Raw genomic sequence first — 17,738 nt, forward strand, 5'->3', positions numbered from 1 at the left:
CTAATACTGCGGCTGTTGTTTCGTCTCAGGGCTTCTCCCTGTGGGTGGGCAAAAAGGGGGGGGACCCTGCTGTATAAGACATAACCGGCTTTGCGATGTTCAATTGGGAGCTAGTCCCGTGCGCATGCTTTCAGAGTGCAGGAGGACTAGGCCGTAGGGAAGCCGCCTCTGTGGGTCGCATGGGTTTCAACAGATTCAAGGCACTCAGTAATTACCAGGAGCTGAGGTTACAGCTGTTAGCATAACAAGGTTCACACTCTCTGCCAGGAGTGAGATTACGAGCGGGAGGCTAAAATCACTGTTTTGGTAACTTTTTAAACCTGCGATTACAGTGATTAATACCTGTGAATAATTACGTGTCGGAATTCACACAATCAAATAATTATTTGTATGGTTTTTTATTTACAAATATGCAAAATGATATCAAAAGGTGTGGTCTTGGCACAACCACCAGCACGCGAACTTCAAGGGAAAAATTATGCAATAATGCAGTCAGTAACTTCAGTGTTACAAAAATATTTAACTATTCACTAATGTACAGTATCTACAGCAAACACTTTGATCAAACATTCCTCATTGTCTTGACTTGCTCAGTATGATCTTCAGTATCACATTTGAAAAAGAACAAACACCAAAACAAACTAAAGCTTCATAAAGCAAGGCTGCTAGTTTTGTGGCGCCGTGCTCATTTACAAGTGAAGGTGCAAAGCTTTTCTCAAAGCTCATCAGAACTCACCCCCAGCGTACAGGAGCGACTGCTTCTATTCATATATTTATAAATGGCACACAACAACAAACATGTCACTCAATATTCCAACTTCATTCAATTCTCCACCTGGAGAGTTTTTGCGGCCTCACATTTTCTCAATAAGCCTTTTAGAAGAAAAAAAAAATCCTTGTTTGTTTTTCTTTCTTTTGAATCTATTGATCGTTGCCCCGGGTTGCTGTGCTCGCAGGTTGCGTTGCGTATGTACATATCCCTCCCTGGGCCCTCTCCGGGCTCCCTTGATGGGTGACCGGGGGTCAGCTGCAGCCGCTCTGGGAGAGGCAGGGTGACCTCAGTCACAGGGCTGGAGCTGGCGCAATCTCTGTGGGAACTCTCCACAGAGTGGATCTGAAACAGGATCTGGCTGCGGCTGTTGTGTCCAGTCCAGGGTGCTTCAAGGGTGGGACGCCAGCCAGAGGAACCCATGTCATCCTGGAAAAAGAGTGTGAACGGAGGGGTGTACACACACACACACACACATACCATCGTTAGTAACAGATCTCACCCCAGTAGAGTTAAAACAGTATCCTATTGTACCAAGATCAAAGAACTTGGCTTGGACAATGCTCCCTTCCTACCCCCCCCCCCCCCCCCCCCCCCCCAAACACACACACACACACACACACACACACACACACACACACACACACACACACACACACACACAGTCGGTGCCCTTCAAAGCTGAGTTCCAGCACTAATGTTCAAGCAAAAAAAAAAATATTCGGTGTCCACATGTGCTGTTTTTGTGTGTGTGTGAGAAAAGAGTAGTGTGCGTGTGAGAGAGAGAAGAGAGTGTGTGTGGGGGGGGGGGGGGGGGGGGTTGAGAGAGAACAGTATGTGTGAGAGAACATTATGTGTGTGTGTTGGAGCCATGGCGGTGACATGTTTCTACTCTAGAGCTGCTTGGCAGGGAATGCAGGCTCTCTGTCTCGTCCCGCTCCCTGTCATCGAGCCCAATCTCTTCAGGAAGGTAACTCTCTCTCCCAGGACATCTCCCCCTCCCACCGACCCACCATGTTGCTTCACTTGACAGGGTTCCACAATTTTGTTGATAGTGTGTTTGTGTGTGTGGATTTTAATAATATTGCAGTACCATAGTTGTTTGGCCTGTCCTTTACCGGATGTAATGATCAAGGCTTTAATCCCATGCAATTTTACATCACTAAAATATGTAAACAATATAATAACTCTTGGTATAATAATCAAACAAAAATGTCCCTTCTTTGGAATAATTCAATAATAACTGAACTTGCCTTCCAAAGCTGAGCGGTCAGGTGAACTCATCTGGACGTCCTCTCCCAACAGGGAACGTTCCTCCACCACCTCCTCCACCTCCTCTACCCCCTCCTCCTCCTTCACCACCACCTCCTCCTCCTCTGCTGTCCCACAACGCTCCACCTCAGGGCTGTGCTGCGGTGTCACAGGGCTCTCTGAGCGCTCGGGGAGCCAGGTCTCTGCTGAGGCCGCCCCCGGGGGGGGTTCTGGCCCGCTGTGGTCCTGGGGGCCATCGTGGTCCTGGTCCTGGTCCTGGTTGGGGGTCCTGTGAACGGTTGGATGTGAACCCTTTAAACTTCTTTACTGTTGTGTGAGTGCGGACACATAGCCCATAGCCTGGTTCTAGTCCCAGTGGGTCTAAAAGCATATCCATCATTGAGAGCAATATAAGTTGTACACACTGGGTCATCTCATGTCTTTGGACCCGGACGGATAGGACTAAATGTTTTTACCTTTACAAAGGAGTGGCTACAATCCTATGAAAAAAATGTTTTTCTTATCTTCATTTTTGAAAAAGATAATGTTTATTGTGTATGCCGATTCATAGAACCTCCACATATTTGTGTAATATTATTTTAGATGCTTTAGACCCGTGACTCACCCGTAGCTCAAGCTCATCTGGGAATGGAAGGCACTGTGGCCCCGGCTGTCCAGGCCCAGACGGCAGCTCTCGTCCCAGCAGAGAGACGGGATGAGGTGGACCGGACCTGAAGGACCAGTGGACCCATCAGACCGTCATCGTCCCACAAGCAGGAAGACCCATCGCTGCTGCCTTACTGAGCTTTACTTATGACATTAGGACATATTCCTCTATAGCCTCTGAGAGCAGAGAGTAACTTTTGTCTATTTATAAATAATACGTTTAGATTACAGTTCAGGGACACCTCATTGAAGCATACCATAAAAAACACACACTTATTTAAACCTTGAGTTAGGTGTTTGTCTGAAAGTGTGGACGTCCTTAACAGCAATCGGTGCCCAGTACGTACCACAGGTGTGTCCCGGCCCCAGGTGACACTGGCAGCAGATGGGGTCTGGGAATTCCGGGTGCCAGCGGCGGTCCAGACACGACAGCTCCGCCCCGCTGTACGGCCCGTCCTGCAACCTCATGGAGGCTGCGTGCGCGCACACACAAACACACACACACACACACACACACACACACACACACACACACACACACACACACACACACACACACACACACACACACACACACAAACACAGGATGGTTCAAGGTCAATATAAGGAATATATACTATACTGGAAATCTTGTCATGTTGATTAGAGGGAGTCCAACATCCACGTGTCTAACATCCATGATTGTTCTTCCCGATAGCTATCCAGAATAGGTTCCAGCCCCCCAGCGACCAAGCAAAACGGATGACAAACGCACCACTTCCTGTCTAGGTCTCCATCAGCCCAATGCCTGCAAGTCCACCAAACTATTTTGCCTTCCATTCCATCTACCTGCTGGCCCTTTTGTCTCCCTGTCTGTCCGTCGGTCTGTCGACTTACCAGCCCGCCCCCTCCCCCCCCGCCATCCATCTGTCCATCCGTCCGTCCGTCCGTCACTCACCTCCGGGCTTCTTCTCCAGCAGCTGCCTCTTGCAGTAGATGACGCAGAGCACCAGCAGGGCCAGCAGCACGGTGACCAGGGCGCTGCAGATGACCGCCGCCAGGGCCATGTCCCGGGGGCTGGAGGGCACCGAGGGCAGGGGCACCCGGTTCACACGCCCGCTGCCTGCACACAGGAGGGGGAGGGGGAGTACACATGCACATCATTCAGGTTAACCCGCGTGGAAGAAGGGGACTCTGCAACTCCTGGTTTACAAAGACGGGGGAGTAAGAGTCAAAATGAGATTTTAGAGGATTCGATAAAACAGACGTTGGGTTCCATGGGAGCAAGTGAAGAGGGCCTTTTGTCAAATCCCACCTCACACTCGGTTGATCAGGCATTTCCACAGTTCTATAATTATCTTAATTAATAAAAAAGAATAAGAATGAACAGAATGGTCCGTTGAATAAAAACCTTCAAATAGAAATGTTCACTCACACCTTGTGAGTGCCAAACAGATCTGTGTTCGACTGAAATTTTTGTTCTTTGGTTTACCTACCCTTCAATAAGAGCTGGGTGGAAATTATTCCAAGGTGATGTTAGGAGTGAACAGAGGATTATATCAATATTTAAAGGTTTCCATGGAAATCAGATTTTATGTTATATTAGTTATGAATTAAACATAACCTGGTACAGTCATCTTGGGGGGAAAAAACTCTGTGACTCTGAGCCAATCAGAACGGTACACAAACCCAGGTCAAGGTGGAATGAATTGGGGGTTTGGGGAGGGTGGAGACAGCAGTTCAAAGAGAAAAGTACGTATGGTGGATTCTCTCTCTCTCTCTCTCTCTCTCTCTCTCTCTCTCTCTCTCTCTCTCTCTCTCTCTCTCTCTCTCTCTCTCTCTCTCTCTCTATGTCTCTCTCTCTGTCGATAATTTACAGAAATATTCCCTCCCTTGCCTGCAGGCTCCACACCCACGCATGCTGGTCTCACACAGACACACACACACACACACACACACACACACACACACACACACACACACACACACACACACACACACACACACACACACACACACACACACACACACAGTTTTTTACTGTGTGTGTGTGTCACGACTGTTCCACACACATCTTTGCAAGACAGAAGTCTTAATAGGGGGATTTGCTTTGATTGACTGTATTTACAGGAGTTATTTTTGTGCACTTGTGCATTGTTTGTGACCAGGTTCACACATGCATTAAAGAGACTCTCAATAGAGACATTGAAGAGAAATGTGAAATGTGTGTATTTTTTGCATATTTCCCCCGCTGCAGTTCTCTACCTGCCCAGGGGGTAAATATGCTGTTACTGCAACTCCCCAACAAGCCTTTGTGTACACACACACGAAATGATGAAAATGATCTGGGTGTATTCAACAAATAAAGCTCATAGCACTAATGAAAAAAAATAATTGGCTAAGTTTTGTAAGTAATAATAACAGATTATTTGTTTTAGTGATTTGTTGTGAAATCCTCAAAAAATACAAAACCAGGTCCCCCATCATTATCAGTAATCAAGTATCAGTGAGACTCACAAAGATCAATGCCCTTGCGACAGAATGGGTGTGGGTTTATTTTGAACAAACAAGTGCAATCAGAATTTGTGGTACATCCAGAGCTGCTCTGTGAATATAATGCACTAGAACCCGGCCAAAATCAAGAAGAGAATGTATAAACACTGGCAATAGGTGACTGCATGGTAAACACAATCAAGATGGGCTGGGGTCGCTATCAAGGATAAAACCAATTCTTGGAGATAAGGGGATTGTATAGTAAATACAATAAAATGATGAAAAATATATTTCAATGTTCTTCTATCGCTGTTTACTTTGGTACATTAGTCATGAAGGGGGCTGGCTTCTGTAAGGCAGAGTAAACATAACTTTAGCTCTGCGAAGCTTTGGCATTCTTTTATGATTCATTTCATAGTCAATAGTGTTTTACCGTTCTGCACTTTTCCAGGGTACACAAATTAATTCTGTTCCACCAAGAGGGCCCAATAGAAAAATGGTTGTGTCTGTAATTCAAAAGTCTGCATTTCTCGAAAGTTGGGTTATTACTATTCTGCTCAAATATTTGACATGAATCAAACAAAATAATAAACTGGTTGAGCTAAAGACACACAGAGCAATTGAAACCATAATAGATTGTGATTCCTTGTGAATTTCCGAATGTCTCCACTAATAAAAAAATCATACTAAAGTAATTAATCTGAAAAGAACTACATTTTTAAGTAGTTTCTGCATCTCTTTGGACCATCAATTCAGGAATACTCACTCACTCACTCACTCACTTAAACACATACACTCACACATCCACTCACCCACACACACACACACACACACACACACACACACACACACACACACACACACACACACACACACACACACACACACACACACACACACACACACACACACACACACACACACACACACACACACACACACACACACTCAAACACACACTCACACCAACCACAACAAAGTGGGCCTGTTATCACGGCCCAACAGCTGCAGCAAACACAGACGCACAGAGGCCCATTGAAGCCTCCTCACCTGCCGATGTTATCTCCTGAACCACACTCCACCAATAAAACCACAGCCTTTGATATGCTCCCCGTCCGTCTGTGGAGCTCGGGGCCGCCCCGGGCTGAAAGAAGCACCGCTCGGCCCCTCTACAGGGGCTCTCCGTGGCTCCGTGGCGGGGCCGGACGCTGTCTAAATGGAAACAGCCCTCTCGGAGGAAGAGCCCCTGACACAATGGCACAGAAACCCACACGCGTACTGGAGCGTGAGGCGTTTACAGAGAAGGTCCGGGGCAGCAGTGCTGTTTTGTAGAATGAAATAAAAGGCCTTTCAGGTTGTAAGGGCAGTTGAGAGCAAGATAATGTGATAGAGCCCTGATTCATTTGTTGTGTTATTATTAATAGTATTATTTATATTTTACAACTACTAGAGTTACACATTTATTTGTGGATTTCCCAGTTAATTCATTGTGAACTATAATGTATCCTTGTGTGTGTGTGTGTGTGTGTGTGTGTGTGTGTGTGTGTGTGTGTGTGTGTGTGTGTGTGTGTGTGTGTGTGTGTGTGTGTGGTTGTGTGTGTGTGTGTGTGTGTGTGTGTGTGTGTGTGTGTGTGTGTGTGTGTGTGTGTGTGTGTGTGTGTGTGTGTGTGTATGTGTGTTCTGTGTATGCGTGAGAGAGGGAGAGATATCACCTGGACATGATTGTCCAGAGTCAGCGTACGTGCATGTCTGTGTGAGAGCTTGTTTTTGTGAGTGCGGGTGTGTGTGTACATGTGCGAGCGTGCACGTGTCTGACTCCAGTCCACTCCCGCAGCAGGCTGTGGGAGATCAGAGATGTTCTGTGGCTGTGAAAGATCCCAGCACATGGAACACATTAGAGAGCCCTAAGGAGCCCATAAAACACACACACACAACAGACCACGAAACACAGGCAGTGTGTGAGTATGTGCGTGTGCGTATGGGTGTTTGTGCATACGTGTTTGTGCATGCGTGTGTGGGAGAGTAGGTGGTTAAGATTTACAACACCACCCAGTTGGCCCGAGCCTCCCCCTGTGCAGCTGCAGAGTTCCACCAGCACCACCACCTCCACCCCCCCACTCCAGCATGGCTTATTAGGAGCCTCTGCCCACTAGAACTGCACCACCCTGCTCCAACCCATCAACCGAGAGGGGGGGGGGGGGGGGTGGTCTGTTGGTTAAACATTTGGACCACCACCACCACCAGATACGCATCAGGACATAATGGGCACTTCTGTTTGCCCGAAAGAGCCTGGCACGCTCGCCTACAGCCGCCCCACAGGGGACCCGTCAGACGCTACATCCACACCAACACGCCTGCGTCTGCGTTCAGACCCAAACGACGGGGGTCAGCTGCGTCTTTTCAAACGGAGGCTGGTGGACGTTCAACGTTTTCGTTTCTTAGAAAGACAAAAAACGAGAACGTACAAGTGTGGATGTACTCCGAGTGAGTGGGTCTGCCCCACAGGACTCTGTGGGAGACCGCCTCCGGACTGAGCAGTTACAGATGAACCGGGACGGGGAATGCAGACGATGGCGAGTTGAGGGGGGGGGGGGGGGTTTGGGGGTGAACAAAAACACCCCAACACACTCAACCGCGTAGACACAACTGTGGAGCGTTTGACAAAATATTTATATCTGGGAAGATATTTGAGCTAAGTGTAAATATATCTTGTTTTGTTTTTTTTGCTTTAATCCCTCCACGGTCCCGATACTCAACGCCTGTCTGCGTTTCTAGAACAGATGGGGGGGGGGGGGGGGGGGGGGGGGGGGGGGGGTTGGAAGCTCCCGGCCGCCAGAGAGACAGCTGCGGACGCCAAAACGCCGCGAGGAAGTCACACTCCATTACCCGACCGTCTATGTCCACGGCCCCCATTGGCTCGATGTAGAACTCATCATCAAGTTACCTGACTGCTCGTATGCTACTGGCCCCCCCCGTAGACGACGATGTGCAAATCATGATGCAATGCACACTGTAATGATGCAGCAAGTGATGATGTATTGAAACACCTTCCTTCTTTCCTTTTCTGGGGGTAAGGGGAAATATCAAATTCCAGGTTGTCCCCCATTCTCCCTCCCGGGTGACGACAGCCACTGTGATACAGACAACAGCCGTCAGTCAGCAGACCGGCTGCTCCTATACTCGACACCGTTTTACGTTTCCCCAATGGGAACCGTCTTTGGCCTGTGATTTGGATGTCAAGTCTTGGTCGGCTGCTTATGGGGCACAGTGGATAAGACACTCAGACACCCCCCCCCCCCCTCCCCCCCCACACACACACACACACACACACACACACACACACACACACACACACACACACACACACACACACACACACACACACACACGCACACACGCGCACACACACACACACACACACACACACACACACACACACACACACACACACACACACACACACACACACACGCACACACACACACACACGCACACACACACACACACACACACACACACACACACACACACACACACACACACACACACACACCACCCCACCACTGTGACACTGGTTCCTCTGATGACTTTGTACCAGCATGTTTATAACCACAACAAACAAAAAAAGGAAGAAAGAAAAGCGATGCAGTTGGTCGTGGCCTAATTGCCGGTTGAGTTTAGTCAACAACACTGGGCGGTGAATGCAGCGGTTAGCCAGCCTCTGCTTTTCAGCCCTTTGTGTTGAGCTGCTTTTCTGTATTCCCCCTCTGAACACATCCCAGGTGAGCCTTCTTTTCTTTTCTTTCTTTTTCCCTTTTCTCTCTTGATGCCCACCATATGAAAGGGCCTCGCTTTGACGGGAAACAAAAGGGGGGGGGCCGCGACGTTCCCCCAGATGTGGAGCCAGATGTTTCTGAAGAGGAGTTCGAGAAGGCGAGCAGGGGGAAAAAACAAAAAGAAGTGGGCTTACAGTGAGGCTCGTAGGGCGGCGGTTGGTCTCCGCACAGGATGCACTCCATGTCCTGGAAGCCGCTCAGCTTGGTCTTCCTGTAGTATCTGTGGGGAGGATGGGCGGGCACACGGGTTACTGGGATGAACCGGGCAGGGAAAGGTGCAGCCCAGTCCTAGCTGAACTGTATCACCGCCACAGTTTGTTGTGTTACAAGTAGCCCACACGTCATGATGCTAGCATGACATTGTTTTATATGGTGGTATGTGTATGGCACAAAGATATTGTGTAACAAATAAAAGTAAAAAATTGTGTTATAAAATTGTCTGCTTGTTTGTTCTTTCATCACTATCACCGATATCGCCTTTATAGTGCTCACGCCATTTCATGTATTTGTAATGCGTCTTTTTAATTAATTAATGGATGATCCCATTAATACTGTGTGGAAAAACAACTAAAACAAAATGTGCTTTCTCTTCTGCTCTACTCTCCCCACAGGCTGAACGTGGACGCCTCACCCGGGCAGGCAGTCTCCGCACGCGGCGTTGCGAGTGGCCGAGCAGTTGGCCTTCTGGAAGCGGTTGAGCAGGCCGCAGTCCAGGCAGGGCTTGCACTTCTGCAGGCCACGGTCCTCCTTGAAGCGGGCGCTCCGGCAGCCCACGCACCGGGCATCCACCCCGTAACCGAAGCCACATTCCTGGGGGGATTAACGGGACAAGTGGGTCCGGGTATGAGATTTTTGGTGTTTTGATTGGGCGGCTCGGCTTGTGTGAAGGACGGAGGAGGAGGAGGAGGAGGGGGAGGGGGTGGGGTTGGCTGCTTTTGAAAAGGGGGTCTGAAATTAAACAGCGGTCTTGGCCTTCCACCGGGATTGGTGGGGAACAATGCCAGGACTCTTTGGAGAGTCCATTTTATACTGGCAATAATGTCCCTGACTCCCTGTGTGTGTGTGTGTGTGTGTGTGTGTGTGTGTGTGTGTGTGTGTGTGTGTGTGTGTGTGTGTGTGTGTGTGTGTGTGTGTGTGTGTGTGTGTGTGAGTGAATGAGTGGCCTTCCTCGGCCGAGCTGCATAAGGGACGGGGGCCATTTGAATAACAGAGGACCTAGAGGGGGACACCCACTGTGGTATTATAGCCGAGTGTATTACTGTGCTGATTGAGAGGACGGTGTAAGAAGCCAATGCTTCAGTCTGTAAAGGGAAGAGGATTAGAGAGAAGTCTATAGGCAAAATAAGATTGGATTCATGGCATTGTTTAGCCCCTCCAATGGGAAGTGTACTTAAAAAGCAAAGTGTACGTGTGTGTGTGTGGTTGGGTGTGTGTCACTGATCTAAGGCTAAACTAGTTTTGGCAGGCGTGATTTCCCATCCCAATATAAAACCCATAAAAAGGAATGCATCACAGACAAACCAAGAAATGTGACAGGGTTGTATTGATGATGCAGGTCTATGAGTTAAAGGTTGAATATTTTAGCGAGATGTGTTGAGAGACACCATTCAAAAGAGGAGTGTTTGCAGTTGGGCACCGACCCCTCGAACATCACCCCAAACAATTTTTCCACCAATCAAGGTTTGGCAATTATACCGCACATTGTGGCTGTAGAAACCCAAAAACCTTGAGTTTCTTTGCGGATATGAAGACTGCTTGTTGGTCGGTCATGTGACGGGGTGCAATGTCCTGGGTCCAACTCCCCAGTGTGCATGACATCAGTCATTGTAGCGACAACACGCCAGCTGTTTCCCTGTAGTCCGCCGGTCACCTACTTGGCCAGACTGCATTCCCGAGCCACGACAGGATGATGGAGTGCTTATGTGTGTGATCATATGTCATTAAAGTGAAGGTCAGCTTCAAACAGCTCTCTCTCTCTCTCTCTCTCTCTATCTCTCTCTCTCTCTCTCTCTCTCTCTCTCTCTCTCTCTCTCTCTCTCTCTCTCTCTCTCTCTCTCTCTCTCTCTCTCTCTCTCTCTCTCTCTCTCTCTCTCTCTCTCTCTCTCTCTCTCTCTCTCTCTCTCTCTCTCTCTCTCTCTCTCTCTCTCTCGTGTCCCATTACACCGCCTGGGCATGCCGTTGGTCTGGAATGTGGGCAGAGGGTGAGAGCGGTGTGGGTCGGTGGTGGTGTAAGTGTGTCTGGAGGGATGGGGGGGGGGGGTGGGGGGGTACATTGCTGAAGTTGGTTGGCAAAGAAAACAAAAGGAAGTCGGGGAGAAGAAGAAGAAGAAGAAGACGACAACTAATCCCTCCCTCCCTCCCTCCCTCCCTCCCTCCCTCCCTCCCTCCCTCCCAATCACATGAGGCTGACATTGAGCCCCGGGCCGGGCCTGTCCGGAGGGGCAGCGGCCCGAGCCGGCCGGCTGCAGCTGTTGTTGTGAGCTCTCCTTAAAGGGAGAGGATCCCCCAGCGAGCAGCAGAGAGACCTTGGCTGCTGGGAGCTATGCTCCTGCCTTCCTGTTGAGATCATCAACTGCAGAAAGTCTGGGGGGGGGGGAGGGAAGGGACTGGGCCTAGTTAGGGATGGAGGGCCCCCCCGGACCCCCAAGACCACTGAAGCCCATGGGCACATGCTCTGCCCATGAGGCACCACGCTTGCTGTGCCACGTACACAGAGGCTCCCAGAGCTGGGTGGGCCGTGGTGAAGCCTGAGCCAAGATGCACCGCTCCACCGGCGGGTGCCCCCCCCCCCTCCCCTCCACCCCGGCTCCATCCAGGGCAGGACAATGTCCTTTTCAACCCTGCACGGCTTTGTCCCCCATCGGGGACACAAAACAGTCCCCAGATTAGCCGGCATGCAGACCCGACCAAGCGTGGCGGATGCACCTCCACGGGCCTCCCTTCATCGGCCGTGGGGAAAAGTAGAGGCCGGCTAGATAGGCAATGGGGGGGTGGATTGCTGCCACTACAAAATGGATGCCACTATCACTATCAATACATCTTTCCTGAGTCAAGACCATATCTGTTCTCTGGGATCTGTCATAGACAGACAAGAACGCTTTTTGGTTTTAAAGTTCACAATTTCTCCTGAGGGAATCGCTTCCCGCAAGAAAATATAAAGACATTCCTGGATTATATTGAATGGCTCCAAGCAGCATCCTGTGGACAATAATAACAGTTGAATCGTGGTCAATGTCTACGGTGCAAGTCATCAGTCGAGAGTGTCTTGTCGTTGGTGTACACACTGAGCTTTATGTCTGTGATTAAACACGAGCTGAGCTCTCCCCCGCTCCTCCTTATCGGCTGATCTGGTTTGCCAAGCAAAACACAACTTGTGGAGAGCAGACAGAGAGCGGGAAAGAGAGCGAGGGGGAGATTTATAGGGGAGATAGAGACCTAGAGAGAGAGAGCAAACAAGAGGAAGAGAAGCAGAGGAATGGAGGAAAGTAGAGGACGAGATAGGTGAGCAGACAAATAAAGAGACAGAATTAGAGGGAGACAAGAAATAAAGAGAGGGAGAGGGCGAGAGCAAAAACAAAAAAGATTTAGATGGGGAGAAGTCGAGTGAGAGCAGAGGAGGGAGAGAGGGGAGGTAAGAAGTTAGCTTAGAAACCTCAAATCTTAAAAGAGATTTAGATGGTAAAATAAAGAAGCAGAGAAGAACACAAAGCAAAAGAGGAGAGGTAGTGAGGCTTAGGGGGAGAGAGAGAAAGAGCAAGACATTTAGAGGGAGAGAAAGTAGAGGGAACGAGAGAAGGACATGAGTTAGCAAGAGGGAGTGAGAGAAGTGGAGAAGGAAAATTAGAGACTGATTAAGATGGAGAGGGGAGGGCAGAAGGAGACTAGCAGGGGGAGGGAGAGAACCAAGGAAACAAGTAGAGGTTAAAAAAACAGAGGAGGATCGAGGGAGAGGAAGAAAGAGACTGAGAGAGCAAGGAAGTGTGTGGGGGGAGCTGGCGGAGCCCTGGAGCATGTTGAGACCCAGAGATACTGGAGAGATTAGCCGCGAATCACAAGCCTCTCTCCCAGGGTGACCAGTCATCTGATCTGCTCATAAAACTACGGCCAAAACAAAGCCAGTTTGTTGGAGCGCTGTGCCAACCTAGATGTCCTCTCTCTCTCTCTCTCTCTCTCTCTCTCTCTCTCTCTCTCTCTCTCTCTCTCTCTCTCTCTCTCTCTCTCTCTCTCTCTCTCTCTCTCTCCTCTCGTTTGCTCTTCTCTCCCTCTCTCTCTTCTCTCGCCCTTTCACTTTCGCTCCCTCTCCCCTCAGTATCATCTCTCCCTCTCTCGCTCTCTCCTTTTCTCTCTCTCCCCCCTCTCTCCCTCTCTCCCTCTCTTTCTCTCTCCTCTGTCTCCCCTGTCTCCCTGTCTCGCTCTCTCACTATCCTCTCTCCCTCTCTCCCTCCCCCTCTCTCTCCCTCTCTTTCTCTCTCTCCTCTGTCTCCCCTGTCTCCCTGTCTCGCTCTCTCACTATCCTCTCTCCCTCTCTTTCTCTCTATCTCTTTCTCTCTGATTCTCTCTATCCTCTCCCTCTCTCTCTCTCCCTCGGTTGCAATCCTCCAAATGGAGCCACACAGTTATAGAAAAGCAAGGGGAATATTATTTGGCTGTCACTGGCAGCTCTGGGGGTCTACTGCAACTGTGGCGTTTATTCCACTGTCGTAGCCATTGCTTGTTTTTTCGGAATAAATCCACCGGCTAAACCTATAATTGCCTCTCCCTCTCTCTCTGCCAACCACAAAGTCTTTCGGGCAAGGGAAATACCTCAGCCTTCCAACGCTGTTCACAAATCAAAAGGCATCTTGCCGATTATCGCCAAGGGCCAAATTTTCAAGACCCTTGAAGTAAAAGCCATTCATGTGAAAGCTGATAATCAAAAATGGTTGAGCATTGTTTGTGTGCTTGCATGTGTATTTTAATTAACACAAAATCCTCAGAAAAATAGAAGTCAAAAATGTATGTTTGTCCGGCCGCCTTGAAGAGGGAGACAGACGGCTAACTTCCAGTACAAACTGGCCACATTCCACCCGAATCTCAATGGTAGCGGCCACACACACACACACACGCGCACACACACACACACACACACGCACACGCACACGCACACACACACACACACACACACACACACACACACACACACACACACACACACACACACACACACACAGTAAACCACTCACTGCCCTGTTGCCTACGAGGCCCTCTCGGAATAGAACCACCGCTCTGAGATCCAAGATCTCTCGTCCACATTCACGCTCACAGCCGACGGAGATTTCTCTTCACATTCTGCATTCCCTCCTCCTCATCCTCCACCCGCCGAGCGTTTGAACTCCCCGGCGGGGGGGGGGGGGGGGGTCTCGGGTTCCTCGCGCGGCTCACCATCTCGATACCTTCAGAGAACAAATCCGGCAGCAGCCAATGATTTACTAGGACCCCTGGGCGTCGGGCAGCATACAGCATGCCTGCTGAGCTGGCAGGGACCCGTGAAGGGGTACTGGAGCGTGTTACCCACAGCAGCAGAGAACCTGTCTGTGTGTACCCGGATTAAAGGAGAGCAGCGTTTAAACACATGTTTGCAACAGATGTACCACTCGATAGTGGCCCTCTTTCAAAACCATACTTACCTTTATGTGTGTGTGTGTGTGTGTGTATTTGGTGTGCGTGTGTGTGTGTGTGTTTGTGTGTGTGTGTGTGTGGAGGTTGAATAAATTACAACTCCAGAGAAAAGACTATGCGTCCCGCATGCTGGGCCTACTGATCTGTGTGTGCTACAGACTCGCGAACGCACACACACACACTGCTCTCTCTCTCTCTCTCTCTCTCTCTCGAGCAGTGAGAAAAAAGAAAGAAAAAAACGGTGTGACTCCTCAGCGTTCTGTGATCAGCAAGCTTAGGCATGGCTTGCTTCAGACGGAGCAGACAATACGGTTGGAAGGGGTGCATGAGGGCGGGGGGGGGGGGGGTCGGAAAAACAATGGCTTCCATTCAGCTCCACAAGGTCAGAAGTGTGGGTGTGACTGATTAAAGACGGATCGGTGTTTGACAAAAGCTAATAATGTTTTGGCTGCTCCCACAGTGAAAGAGAGGAAGTAATAAATAATAATGTACACTGTGTGTGCTTTTCACAAAGCTCCTCTTTCTTCTCCCCAACGGGACATTTGCTTTTCTCAGCAAAGGAAAGAGGGAGTGATTTATCCAGAGGAAGTGGCGCACGTTACCATCGTACTCGAGGATTGCAGGTCACTCCTTCTCTTCCATGACAGGAAGACCAACAACCTCTTGGTACATCATACAAACCTTTCAAACGATTATTTTCCACACCATACCTGCTACTGGAACTCCCCCTCCCCCCCCTCTCCCGCCTCCTGGCCTAAAGTGTGAGATGCAATGCGCTATCAATCAATCTGGAAGACCCACCTTTGATAGCTCCTGTCCTGCATCGCACTGCTGGCAGGCTTTGCAGGTTCCAAACAGGTCCCTGTACTCCTGCTCCCTGCAGCCTCTGCTCTCCTCCGCTACTCCCACGGGAACCTGAGAGAGGGAGGGAGGGAGGGGGAGAGGGGGAGAGAGGGAGGGAGGGGGGGGGAGGGAGGGAGGGAGGGAGGGGGAAAAGGGAAGGGAGGGAGGGAGGGAGGAAGGGAGTGAGTGAGGGGGAGAGGGGGAGAGAGGGAGGGGGGGAGAGATGGAGGGAGGGAGGGAGGGAGGGAGGGAGGGAGGGAGGGAGGGAGGGAGGGAGGGAGGGAGGGAGGGAGGGGGAGGAAGGGAGGGGGAGAGGGGAAGGGAGGGAGGGAGGGAGGGAGGGAGGGAGGGAGGGAGGGAGGGAGGGAGGGAGGGGAAAAGGGAAGGGTGAGAGTAGTTCTGGCGAAGGGCTGTTAAGGATTCCTGCGTTTCATCGCCACTTTCATCAGTACCAGATAATACATGCTGGCCTGGGCCGAGTAATAATCCCTCAACAATAGTTTCAGTGTGTCTCAGCAGCCCCGGCCTCTGACTCGTCTTGGATACAAAGTTTGATAATGTGGCTGTCACTTCATAAGGGATATGGCACCCCCAAAATTATACCCCATGTTAAAAAAATTAATTTATGATGTCAAATAAAAGTATCTTAAACACTTTCTACTGATTTGCAATGAATTAATAACTGTGGCAAAAACCGGCAAAAAAAGAGATAAGGATAATATATGCACTCACCAGGAGTAAGAATATGATTTGAACTGTCAATATAAATAAGGAGATGTGTCGTAGCATCCGGGCCATTGTAATGATGTACAGCAGCTATAAAACAATAAAAAAAATAGATACAGAAATGAATATAAAAAAAGAATGTCATCTATATGTAATACACAAATACACGAGTAAACAAAAAGTTAATCAAAAGTAAAAAATAAACAATGAGTAAATAATGAGTGGAAATATGAATGAAAGGAAGATTTTAAGAAAAAGATTAAACTTAATCTTTTTCTTAAAATCTTCCTTTCATTCATATTTCCAAGAACTTTATAAAAATGTCCAATACTTAAGTCAATACATCACTTGTGATGTATTGACTTAAGTATTGGACATTTTTATAAAGTTCTTGACGGAAATAAAAATGATTTCTCCTGACAGATTATATGTAAGAGGTCCGTTTACAGTTAAACATCTTTAAAATGTTATTGAATGCTTCAGAAGTCAACGAACATGAAAAAAGAAGGCTACTTCAAATCCATCGGATCCCTAACTATTCACATTTTCCTATTTATTCTATCACAATGATGTTTTCATCTCAGCATGCGGTGCACAATCAAATCAAATCGAGACACTCGTGACCCAGAACAGACTGAAGCAGACAACTATCGGTTCAAGCTGACAGAATTAAACAATGACACTGAGGAATAGTTAATAAGCAAACCTAAAGTGTTGCCACTTACCTGTTAGAATGCTGACCACCAAGTTTGTTAAAACAAAGTTCAAAGGCTCTTCTACACCAGCGAGAGCCCTTGTAGTATTCTCTGCATCCGTCTCAGCAACATTTCACAGTCCGGCGTACTGTATGTCCCATTCCAAAATAACCACCAGATTGGGGGGGGAAAACAGCAGATCAAAGGCAGGGAAGGGTTATGATCTCAAATATGTAATCTGACCGATGATCAGCGAGCAAGACACATCAAAGCTGCGCCAATTCAACAGGCACTAACGTTGCGAACTAAATATTGTGATCATAACTTTGGGCACGCAACAAAAACGCGATGCAAAAATCAAACACATATAAAGTCTTTATATTATATATAGTCTCTCTCTCTCTTCCTGTACGCCGCTCGCTCGGTTCGCTGAAAGCTGCTGTACGGCAGCGGGACTCGGGACGCGTTTTGAAGTTGAGCACAGCCCCTCGCGATCCCTTTCATCTCAATGAGCTGCACATGCAATGACGTCACTCCACTGTTCTGGGATTGGTTGGGATCACAATCTTAACAGAGAGAATGTAACGGGTTCGGGTCCTTCACCCCTGATATTAAAGAGGTACATCCCCTTCGGTATAATTTGATAATATAAGGACATACGGAGTACTGATTCCTATTTATTTATTTTTATATAAATATTTGATTGTGATATTTATTAAGTGTGCGTGTTTCTGTATGTCTACGTGCGGCGTGTACGAGTATGTTTGAGTGTTGAGCGCAGCGTATACCTGTACCAGGCGAAAATAGGACAGGAGTTCAAGC

General features: G+C 48.7%; 1 protein-coding gene across 1 annotated transcript; it reads right to left on the minus strand.

Moving 5' to 3' along the window:
- Nucleotides 1-361: 361 nt before the first annotated feature.
- On the minus strand, nt 362-17,447 carry tnfrsf19 (tumor necrosis factor receptor superfamily, member 19). The gene is made up of 10 exons (XM_056611062.1): nt 16,947-17,447; nt 16,228-16,311; nt 15,454-15,567; nt 9,626-9,804; nt 9,129-9,214; nt 3,624-3,788; nt 3,034-3,159; nt 2,646-2,751; nt 2,023-2,309; nt 362-1,198 (listed from the first exon to the last, which is right to left on the minus strand). The coding sequence occupies exons 2-10, from the start codon at nt 16,291-16,293 to the stop codon at nt 1,194-1,196; spliced, it is 1,134 nt and encodes a 377-aa protein (XP_056467037.1). The 5' UTR covers nt 16,294-16,311; nt 16,947-17,447; the 3' UTR covers nt 362-1,193.
- Nucleotides 17,448-17,738: the final 291 nt, after the last annotated feature.

This window comes from Gadus chalcogrammus, chromosome 16, assembly GCF_026213295.1.
Source record: "Gadus chalcogrammus isolate NIFS_2021 chromosome 16, NIFS_Gcha_1.0, whole genome shotgun sequence".
NCBI classification, from domain to species: domain Eukaryota; kingdom Metazoa; phylum Chordata; class Actinopteri; order Gadiformes; family Gadidae; genus Gadus; species Gadus chalcogrammus.